Raw genomic sequence first — 11,596 nt, 5'->3', positions numbered from 1 at the left:
GCCAGCTCCCTCAGAACCCTCGGGTGAATCCCATCTGGGCCCATAGACTTGTTTATGTCGAGGTTATGGAGCAAGTCCCTCACCATCTCCCTTAGAATTACGGGGGCTTCGTCCTGCTCCCCGCCCCTAACTGCTAGCTCAGGGGTCTGGGTACTCGGGGGACACCCTACTCCACTGCTAAAGACCGAGGCAAAGAAGGCATTCAGTACCTCAGCCTTCTCCTCATCCTTTGTCACTATGTTACCTTCCATATCCAGGAGAGAGTGGAGGTTCTCCCGAGTCCTCCTCTTGCTATTAATATATTTATAGAAATTCTTTTTATTGTTTTTAACATCCAGGGCCAGGTTCAGTTCTAGCTGAGCTTTGGCCTTTCTAATCTTTTCCCTGCATAACTTTACTACACCTTTGTAATCTTCCTGAGTCGCCTGTCCTTTTTTCCAAAGGACATAAACTTTCCTTTTTTCCCTGAGCTGTGACCTTAACTCTTTGTTCAGCCAGGCCGGTCTCTTCCCTCGACAGCTCGCTTTCCTGCGCACAGGGACGGCCTGCTCCTGCGCTTTTAGGACTTCCTCCTTGAAAAGTGTCCAGCCTTCCTGGACTCCTTTGCCCTTCAGGGCTGCCTCCCAAGGGACTCTGTCAAGCAGACTTTTGAAAAGACCAAAGTCTGCCCTCCGGAAGTCCATGATGGCAGTCCTGCTGGTTCCCCTTCTTGCTTCCCTGAGAATCAGAAACTCTATCATTTCATGATCACTGTACCCCAGACGGCCTCCAACTGTTACATCCCCCACAAGTTCCTCTCTGTTTGCAAACAGCAGATCAAGTAGCGCTCCTTCCCTAGTTGGCTCACTCACCAGCTGTGTCAGGAAGTTATCCCCAACACACTCCAGGAATCTCCTAGACTGTTCCCTCTCAGCTGTATGGAGTGCCCAGCTGATATCTGGTAAGTTGAAGTCACCCACCAGGACAAGTGCAAGTGATCTCGAGACACCTGCTAGCTGCTTATAGAACATTTCATCAACCTCTGCATCCTGGTTGGGTGGTCTGTAATAGACTCCCACCACAATATCAGCCTTGCTGGTCCTCCCCTTGATTCGTACCCACAGGCACTCAACTCTACTATTACCCTCATTTATCTCCACACATTCATATTCCTCCCTAACATACAGGGCCACTCCTCCTCCTCTCCTTCCTTGCCTGTCCCTTCTGAAGAGCTTGTAGCCATCCATTGCAGCACTCCAGTCATTCGATTCATCCCACCACGTTTCCGTGATGGCAACTACATCATAGCTTTCATGCCGTTATATAGAAGTTATAGAGCACTCCCCCCAGGAACTTCAGCACAAAAAGCAGAATTAATTGCATTAATCAGAGCTTTAGAAATAGCAGCTGGGAAAACTCCTAACATATGGACTGACTCGAAATATGATTTCGGGGTGCTACACGCCCACGGGGCATTGTGGAAGGAAAGGGGTCTCCTGTCTGCTCAAGGAACACCAGTTAAATATGGAAAATTAATAAAGAAGTTATTAGAAGTGGTGCAATTGCCTAAACAAATTGCTGTAATGCACTGTAAGGCTCATCAACTCGGCAACTCTTTCATCATTGCGGGAAGTCGAAAGGCAGATATGACTGCCAGGCAAGCTGCAGAAAAGAAAATCCTCAGGATGTGGCCTGAAAGATATCAACATTTAAGTCAGCCTCCCAAGTATACAGAAAGGGATGATCAATAAGCTAAGTTGTTAATGTCTGATAAGGATGAAAACGGATGGTGGATGACCAAAGATCAGCGTGTGATATTACCTGAGCATCTTCTGAGAGACATTTTAGAGAAAACCCATGAAGAAACTCATCGGGGAATGGAGGCTTTAATAGATAATACTAAGACTTATGCTCTGGGAGTGGGAATGACCAGTACTGCAAAAAGTGTTGCAAACAAATGCGAGATATGTCAGAAGAATAATCCCCAAAGTAAGCTGAGACCCCCACCAGGAACAATAAAGGAAATATACTGGGGGATTATTGGCAAATTGATTTTTCTGAGCTTCCCAGGCAACTCGTGTACTGGTATTTGTTGGTACTGGTGGATACCTTTTCTGGATGGCCTGAAGCTTTTCCCTGTTGTACCAATCAGGCACGGGAGGTAGTGAAGGTATTACTAAAGGAGATTATTCTGAGGTTTGGAATCCCGATTGGAATGTCATCAGATAGAATGTCATCATCACTTTGTGGCCGAAGCGGTTCGGACTTTAGTAAGGGTTTTAGGGGTAAAATGGGATTTGCATACCCCTTGGAGACCCCAGTCAAGTGGGCAGGTAGAGAGAATGAATCAAACGTTAAAAAGACAGATGAGCAAGATTTGTCAGGAAGCATAATTAAAGTGTCCAGATGCTCTCCCTTTAGCTTTGTTAAGGGCCAGGATCACTCCTAGGTCAAAGGAGAAAGTCAGCCCATCCGAAATACTTTATGGACGACCTTACCAGAGTTTGTCTCATGAGCCAGGGAATGAGATAATATTAGGAAAACAGCATACCAAGGAATATGTAATTTCTCTGGGAAAAGTTCTTTCTTCCCTTAATAGGTATCTACATCAGAGGACACCTCTCGGGCTGGATACAGTAGTCCATCCATTTCAGCCAGGAGATTGGGTCTATCTAAAAAAACTGGAGTGACGAACCCTTGAAAGAAAAGTGGAAAGGACCTTTTCAAGTTCTTTTAACGACTTATACAGCTGTGAAGTTAGACAGAGTGAAACCTTGGATTCATTATACCAGAGTTAAGAAAGGTTTGGCACCTGATAACTGGGAAATAATTTCCCAGGGACGCGATCCGTTAAATATGAGAGTGAGACGGAAGAGTGTATGAGTAATACACAGGAAATATCTGAATTCTACAAAGGACCTGCACCCATATTGCTCTATATTGGACTGGGACTTTTTATTATTATTATGGGACTTAATTAAATATTTTAAATAAGTCCCAAAGGGGGGGAATTGTTACCAAAGGCAGGCCTCTGCTTTGTTTATAACCATATGCTAACTAAAATGAGTTAATTACTGAGCTTCTTACTGTGTGAGAAAATAGTTGGTCACCGAGCTGATAGTGCTAAGGATGGGATAACAAGAAGTAGTTAATCACTTCAAGGTTCTCTCATATGTCAAAGTATGCACTCCTATACCAATTAGGACAGAGCTGTGGCTACTTCAAAGGACATCCTTATCATCCTCAAGAAGTTGGCAAACTTGCAGTAAACTTTTACTGTCCTGAGATGACTCAATACCTTAAAAGGATAACATGAGGAAGGGTATCCTTACCCAAAATACCACTGAGGAGCTCACGCCTGTGCAGAAGTGTTTTGCTGACGCTGCAAAATTTAATATGCATGTGCAAAAGGGCTATTCGGCCATCCTAATGAATATGTAAGCCTAGGTGGAGTTATGTATTAGGTAGGCGAAATAATGAGAATCTTTTGTGTATAAATAATGGATGAATGTCCCCGGTAAGGTGTGCTAGATTTGTGGATTTCCACCTAGCACCCGACGTCGAATAAAGCAATATCTCCTCTCTAAACTACTTCTGGTTTCGAGAGCTTTCGTTTCAGGTAACAGTGCCACTGTTGCAGTGAAACTTAGATTTATCAGTGCTGTTCTCAACATATCCAATATGTCTGAGAAGTAGGGTTACCATTCATTGCATTTTCAGCCAGACTATAATCCAGAAACTGGAAAGAGCTGTCTGCTGCCCAATATGATATATGATCAGGATTCCAACAGTCTGAAAATTGCTCAAATCTAATATACTACAAGTTGGTTCACAAATGAAATGATCTTCCCAATAGCCTACTCGCATGAAATGCTTAGAACGCATCCCACATCATGACAGCAGCCATGTTATTCTGAAGTTCTGTGTCCGAAAATGGCTTGGCAAGAGACAGCAATTCTGCTGAGAGAGGAAGGTAAGTTAGGGCTACACTGTCTGTAGATCATATATAATGTGGGGTGGGGTGTGTGTGTGGGGGGTGTTACACCAGCAAACCAAAATGTTTTATCTATCTCCAGCAAGCCTGGAATGGGCGAACCTAGCAAGTATACAAAATACGTCATCTGTATAAAAAAATTAAATGAGAAAACACCATAATGCCATATCCAAATTATTTAAGAAGGTCCTCTTCCTTATCAACACGTATACAAAAAAAACCCCACATATGAATATCCACTTGGTTAGCAAGATTTGAGTCTTTAAACTTTGCAGATCTTCAAGGACCTGCAGAAGGTAACTGCTGCGCACTTTAAATTCTGTGCAGATCCACACTGACAGTGTCCTGGTTTGAGCGACACAAGACTAATTTCTCCCCTAATGCTTGGGAAAACTGCACTTTTGGAAGACTCTAGTGTCTGAATTTGTGAAAATATTTACTTTATAGCCAGCTATGGTGTGTGGGATTCGAGGTCTCAGTGTTTGAGCCTTGCCAGGTGCAGGAATGAGGAGGAGTGAGACCCGGGCACTTGACCCAAGCTGGCCAACAGGATTATTTCATACCATGAACGTCACATTCAATATAAATTAGAAAGTTTGCTGCAAAGTGCTCTCTCTCCCTTGATGGCGGCGATCCAGAGAACTCCTTGCCCCGGTGCCGGACCCCTGAGGCCTTCCCTTCCTCCCGAAGCCGTAGCACTCACAGTGTCCAACATTTGCTGTCCACTGCTGGGAGCGCCCAGCTTCCTACTGATAGAATTGGCCGAGTATAATCCTTGTATATTTTATATTGGTATTGGGATCAATATTGGTTCTTTAGTGTTATTCATGTTAATTATCTAGTCTTACTTTATTAAATCTGTTTCTATTTCAACCCTTGGGTTTCTTTTTTTTTTTTTTTTTTCCCCGATTCCCCTTCCCGGGTGGGGAGGGGTCATTGGGAGACAGAATTGTCTAAACGACAATAAATTGTTGTGGGTTTCTCAAGCCCTAACACAGAGGTACATGGTGACAATGAACCCAGAACCGGAAGGACAGGAATTGTGACCCTCCGGTCTGAACTCCATGAATGGAAGAAATGGGGGAAAAAAAACCAACCGCAGCAGCAAACAAACCAGACCCCAAACTAAGATACCGTAGAACAATTATATTTAAAAGGAATAACACAGAAAACTTCACCTTGATAGAGGTTTAAGTGTTTACTTTTGCATAATGCCTCGCTTTTGTACCCTCACCCCTCAGTGAATAAGGCGGGTGCTGCTGGGGGAGGGGGGCGCGGCGAAGAGGGGGAAGGGCCAGGCCGGCAAAGGCGGCCGTGCCCCGCTCACATGCCGGCCTCGGCTGGCTCCCCGCCTACAACCCCGCTTCACGAACCAAAGCGACATGCCGAGTATTTCCCTGACAGAATCTTTGCTATTTTTGCTATTAGCCAGGCAACTCGTGGCTAAAGGGGAGAACCCGTACCAGCCGCGGCCAGACTCCAAGGCCCGGCGCTCATCACTCACTGCCCGCTGCCCGATTTCAGCTGCCAGCTCCTTCCGAGACACCTCCCGACCAGCCATCCAGAGTCTCCAGGCCAGGCAGTGAGACGAGACGAGACGAGACGAGACGAGACGTCACGTCGAAACCCTCCAGACAAGGAGCCCCCACACCCCTCGCCGCAGACATTTTTCTCTCAGTTCTTCAGTACCTATCTCAACACCGCACTGCGGGCTCGCAATAAAGCCCTGGCTCCACCAGGGAGTGCTCCGACTCTCTACACGAGACGGAAGCAATAACACAAGAAAACCGCACACGACAAGGAAGATACGCGCAAGCGGCGGCGGAAACCGCCGCCACGACTCGACTCGCGCATGCGCAGTGGGGTTGTTTTTCACAAAGCTGTTCTTAAAGCGAGCTGGTAGCGCGCGGGCAGCTGTCTTTGTAAGGAGATCGCAGTGCTGGGCGGCTGTTGTTGCTGTTGCCGTCGTGATATCCTTAATAATTCGGATGAAGCATTTGTAGGGGACGCGCTGATCTTGTTGGCAGGCTCTTTGTGTTGTTCAGTGTAAAGCGAAGATCGCATTTTGTATGAGACCTTGACTTTTTTTTCCCCCTTACAGTATATTTTTATACACTTTGTTATAAAGCATGGTGCTGGGGAAGGTGAAGAGTTTGACAATAAGCTTTGACTGTCTCAATGACAGCAATATCCCCGTCTATTCTAGTGGGGATACAGTCTCAGGAAGGGTCAGTTTAGAAGTTACTGGGGGAATTAGAGTAAAGTCTCTTAAAATTCATGCAAGAGGACATGCAAAAGTACGTTGGACTGAATCTAGAAATGCTGGATCCAACACTGCCTATACACAAAATTACACAGAAGAAGTAGAGTATTTTAACCATAAGGACGTTCTACTTGGGCATGAAAGAGGTAAGCTTTTTACTTACTCGTTCACTACATGCAGGCATTTTTCCAGAAAAAGATGCATCTTTGCATCGTCTTGGTTTATCCCTTTTTCATATGCAGTCTCATAGGGTTTGCTGTTTCTAAAGATGTGGAAATGCTGATTATGTTCTTAGGTTTTATTTTTGATTATTTGAACGTTTACTTAATAATAAAACTGTGTTGAGGTGCATTTTCAAAGTGCCTGCAAACAGGGCTTTCTTAAAATACTTGCCTTTTAACAGAATCTTTTCATAAGGATTTGCTTTTTCAATACAGTTTTTTTATATATGTTGGTTTTTTTCTTAGTGATATTAGCAGGTTTTGTTTCTCTATGTGGAAAATAACTGTTAAATCAAAACCAGATATGCATTAAATTATTTTCTTGGCAGTATCCTATGGAATCGTAAGCGTAATTAAAACGACACTAGACTTTTTGACACATAACAGATACAGGTCTGACTTTCAGGCTGATATGCAATGACTTTTATGGCTGGCTCATTGTTGGCAGATAAAAGATTATCTGTGGCGTACTTTGACATGCTATCACTATTTCACCTGTAATTTCCCACCTCTTTCTTTGTTCTAAACTAGTATACTTGTAAATCACTTTCGTTTCTTTTATTCAACTTCTTTATGAGGGACCCAAATGTAAATATCTGTCTGAAAGGCCAAATAAGAGGTCATAGTTGTACGATCGAAGTATCGCTTCTGAGTTGGGGACTTCTGGAACCTGCATTCAATGAAAACCTGGTCTGCTAAGCCCCTATAGAAACGGAAAGTGCCCTGCAAATCCCCTTAATTTGGGTATGGAAATGGAGTATTATATTGTGATCGGGATTGTGGGTCTTAGGTTTGCTAAGTCATTGTTCTCATAGTTACGTTGTGAAAGCGTAAGGGACTCTAAGCTTGTTTTTTTCTGAAGTTTCCACCCTTTGTTAGAAGCGGTTCAATCCTGTTTGGGACCAGTCCTGGGAAGAAGGGAGGGAGTACTCCTTCTCTCTGCAGATTGGTTGCACACGTCAGGTGGTGGCGATGACTTAATTCCTAGCACAAGAAAATGTTAAAACTGATTACATAATTTGGGTCGGGTGTTTTGGTGTGTTGTTTTGGTGTTGTTTGTTTGGTTTTCTTTTTAAATATGCAGCATATTTACTGTGGAGATCCTCTGCAGTAAAATGCAAATTTTTAAGAAGTTTGGCTATAGATTGCATTAAGCCTTTTATTAAGCACTTCTGAAATAAATACTGTAGCAGTGTGGAGTTGCTATTGATTTTAATTATGTTATCGTGATGCGAGCAAGCACGGGTCACTCATGAGGTGGCTTTGTAGCTCAAACGTTCTTTATACTGCCGCCTTAGAAATAATTCTCTCATGTGAAAGTTCGTTCACCTCTGTTTTGCAGATGACAGAAACGTGCAAACATGCATGAGTCATTTGTAGTAGGATGTATGCTTACAAGTAGGAGGGCGACCCCATGCTTCTAACTGTTTGCTTAAGCAGCAATGACTTTGCACGTGGACTGTAGATCCAAATGCTGACCTCGATAGCAGGTGCTTGGTTTTGGCTGGAAAGGGAACAAAAGGTGGCAGGGAAGGGGCAGATCTGACGCGTTCCGACACCAGAAGTGAGACAGGGTGCACACCGCTGCATGTGCGGCACGTAAAAACTTAAGCAATTGTCCCGGGACACCGCTACCCCTCCCTCGGCTGCAGGGGCAGGACTGCGAACACTCGCCGCACGGAGTGGAGTTTAACTCAACACTTCGTATTTTAGCATAGTCTGGAAGGCCACTCCCTGTCCCCACCTAGTCATTGTCTTGCTGGGGTTTGTTAGCCTGTTGCTAAGGCGATGCCAGTCCCTGATTATAGGGGGCTGGGACGTGGGGGAAGAACGAGGCTGAGGGAGCAGGTTCCCTTGCCCGCAGTCTGGTGTGTACTGGGGGCGGGGCGAACGGACTCCGGCCACCCCGAGGTCAACCCTGTGCGGGGTTGGGGCCCCGCCTCCCTGAGGAGTTAGCAGAATATGCACGGTGGGGGAGGGCACTAGCTGTGAAGTGAGGAGTACAAGTTTACCTTTCTGGGAACCCGGGGTGTGGGGTGTTTCAATTCAGTAGTTACTGCTTTCTCCCTTGCTGCCTGCCCCGTCCCCCCTGGTTATGGATCCTATCGCGGCCTTGGTAGGACGCTGGGGGTGCTGCCTTGCTAAGGAGGAGTGCTGTCACCCTGGTCGCATTTTGTTGGGAACGGGGCCTGCCTGGTGATGTTGGCCTTGACGGCTCGGCACACTGCCTTTCTTGGGAGAGTCAGTCTCTGGGGACAGACAGAAGCATTCAAGCTCCTGCCGCACACATCCACTGGGCTAGCAAGGGGCTGTGAGCAGGGATGGCCATTGGGACATGTGGCCCTGCAGCCTCTCACATCCATCATTTGGTTGTCTTTCCCCTCCTGTGCCCCTGGCCAGTACTATCCATAATCGCCTTTCAGTAATGGCCAGCACATGCTCTTGAGAGAAATGCAGGGTTGGGGTATCACCTTGCACATAGCACAGGGCAGGTGGGGGCAAGCCAGCAGCATGGCCCTGTGGTGTGAAGCATGGGTGGTGCTCCTCCCTCTCGCCTTACCTCTGCGGTAGTCAAGCTAGGCTGTGAGTAGAGTTGCTGAGCAAATGGGGGTGTCAAAAATTCAGTCGTAGGTTTGGGGCTATGTACATTTGACTTCTGATCTTGGATAAAAGTTGTCTCTATACTATTCTAGTTCTAAATTCCTTTTTTTAAAGCCTAGTGAAAACAATTATAAATTAATCTGATGTTAACTCTGAGCTATGTATGTTTCTGTACTCAAAGCATCTGAGCCGAGATCTGCTCTTTGAAATAATCATCCTCCTCCTCCTAGTGCCCCGCTCAGGAAAGTTTCCTTTTTTGTTTATTTATTCTCTATTATTTCTTCTCTTAAAACGTGAGTCTTACTCCTACAGCCTCTCACCTCTATGTCCTTTCAGTAAGGAGAATGTAACGATGTATCTCCTGCATCAAATCCTCTTGACTGTAGTGGGCACAGCTATAAATTGCTGTTTCTCAATGTTTTATTACGAATCTAACAGCATTTCACAGAATGATATGGGGTTGGAAAGGGACCTCTGAAAAATCATCTAGTCCACCCCCCTGCCAAAGCAGGTCCACCTAGAGCAGGTTGCACAGGAACGTGTCCAGGCGGGTTTTGAACGTCTCCGGAGACAGAGACTCCACCACCTCTCTGGGCAGCCTGTTCCAGTGCTCTGCCACCCTCACAGGAAAGAAGTTCCTCCTCGTGTTTAGATGGAACTTCCTATGTTCATGTTTGTGCCCGTTACCTCTTGTCCTGTTGCTGGGCACCACTGAGAAAAGACTGGCCCCATCCTCTTGACACCCACCCTTTAAGTATTTATATTATAGTATTACTTATTTAAGTATTCAGTTGATCAGATCCCCCCCTCAGTCTTCTCTTCTCCAGACTAAAAAGACCCAAGTCCCTCAGCCTTTCCTCGTAAGAGAGATGTCCTAGGCCCCTAATCATCTTTGTAGCCCTTTGCTGTACCCTCTCCAGCAGTTGCCTGTCCTTCTTGCACTGGGGAGCCCAGAACTGGACACAGTACTCCAGATGGGGCCTCACCAGGGCAGAGTAGAGGGGGAGGATAACCTCCCTCGACCTGCTGGCCACACTCTTCTTGATGCACCCCAGGATGCCATTGGCCTTCTTGGCCGCAAGGGCACATTGCTGCCTCGTGGTCATCCTGTTGTCCACCAGGACTCCCAGGTCTTTTTCCTCAGAGGAGCTCTCCAGCAGGTCAGCCCCCCACCGCCCCCCCTCATCTACCCAGCCAGTCATGCCATCATAGAAGGCTATCAGGTTAGTCAGACATGATTTCCCCTTGGTGAGTCCATGTTGACTACTTCTGATAGCTTTCTTTTCCTCCATATGCTTTGAGATGATGCCCAGAACGAGTTGTTCCATCATCTTTCCAGGGATGGAGGTGAGGCTGACCGGCCTGTAGTTTCCCGGGTCCTCCTTCTTGCCCTTTTTGAAGACTGGAGTGACATTGGCTTTCCTCCAGTCCTCGGGCACCTTGCCTGTTCTCCGGGACCTTTTGAAGATGATGGAGAGCGGCCCAGCAATGCCCTCCTGACGTCCAAGGTTTCAGTCCTACTTGTTGTTTTGCGCATACTACCCACAATCCTGAACTCTATCTTTTCATGGTCACTGCAGCCGAGACTGCCCCCAACCTTAATGTCCTCCACCAGTCCCTCTTTGTTTGTCAGAACTAGGTCCAGTAGTACACCTCTCCTTGTTGGCTCCTCCACCACCTGAGTCAAGAAGTTATCATCAATACACTGGAGGAACCCCCTGGACTGTACGTGCTTGGCTGTGTAGCCTTCGCAGCAGGTATCAGGGTGATTGAAGTCCCCCACAAGAACCAAGGCCTGTGACTGAGAGGCTCCTTTGAGCTGACTGTGAAAGGCCTCATCAGCTTCCCCATCCTGGTCAGGTGGCCTGTAATAAGCACCCACAACAGTGTCCCTCATATTGGCCTGCCCCTTAATCCTCACCCACAAGCTCTCAACTCTCTCTTCATCTGACCCCAGGGAGGGCTTTAGGGACATCTCCTCACTCTCTATCCATTCCTTAACATAGAGGGCAACACCTCTGCTCCTCCTTCCTTGCCTGTCCCTTCTGAACAGCTTGTAGCCCTCAATAGCCACACTCCAGTCATAGGATTCATCCCAACAGGTTTCAGTGATGGCCACTATATCATACCTTTCCAGCAGCACAGTAGCTTCCAACTCCTCCTGTTTGTTGCCCATGCTGCATGCATTTGTGTAGAGGCACTTCAGCTGGGCTGTTGGCTGTGCCATCTTCTTAGGGGAACACCCCTTGAGGTGTCTCACAGGTGTTTCTCTGTTGGCTTCAACTACCTCAGGAGCTGTTGGCTAATCTCCATAAGACTTTGACTGCAGTGCAGGATCACCAGCCTGCCTCAGGGCAACAGGCTGGAGGCCCTTACTAGCACCCCATCCCTCTAACCCTGATGTGATACCCCACAGCTTGTCACAGACAAGCCTGATATTATTACCCCCCTCCCCCTTCACATCTAGTTTAAAGCCCTGTCAAGCAGCCCCGCAATCTCTTGGGCTAGAACCCTCTTTCTCCTTTGAGAGAGGTGCCT

General features: G+C 46.6%; 1 protein-coding gene across 2 annotated transcripts in view; it reads left to right on the top strand.

Moving 5' to 3' along the window:
- The first annotated feature begins 6,102 nt into the window (after positions 1–6,102).
- The window catches only part of LOC141476584 (arrestin domain-containing protein 3-like), a 34,793-nt gene continuing 29,299 nt past the window's right edge, over positions 6,103–11,596 (top strand). For both annotated transcript variants that reach the window (XM_074165347.1, XM_074165346.1), the window contains exon 1: positions 6,103–6,382. In XM_074165347.1, coding sequence (XP_074021448.1) covers positions 6,103–6,382 — 280 coding nt within the window. The remainder of the gene's footprint in view (positions 6,383–11,596) is intronic.

The sequence above is a fragment of the Numenius arquata genome, chromosome W (assembly GCF_964106895.1).
Source record: "Numenius arquata chromosome W, bNumArq3.hap1.1, whole genome shotgun sequence".
NCBI lineage: Eukaryota > Metazoa > Chordata > Aves > Charadriiformes > Scolopacidae > Numenius > Numenius arquata.
The sequence above is the reverse complement of the archived record's forward strand: the minus strand, read 5'-3'. Positions and strand labels throughout refer to the sequence as shown.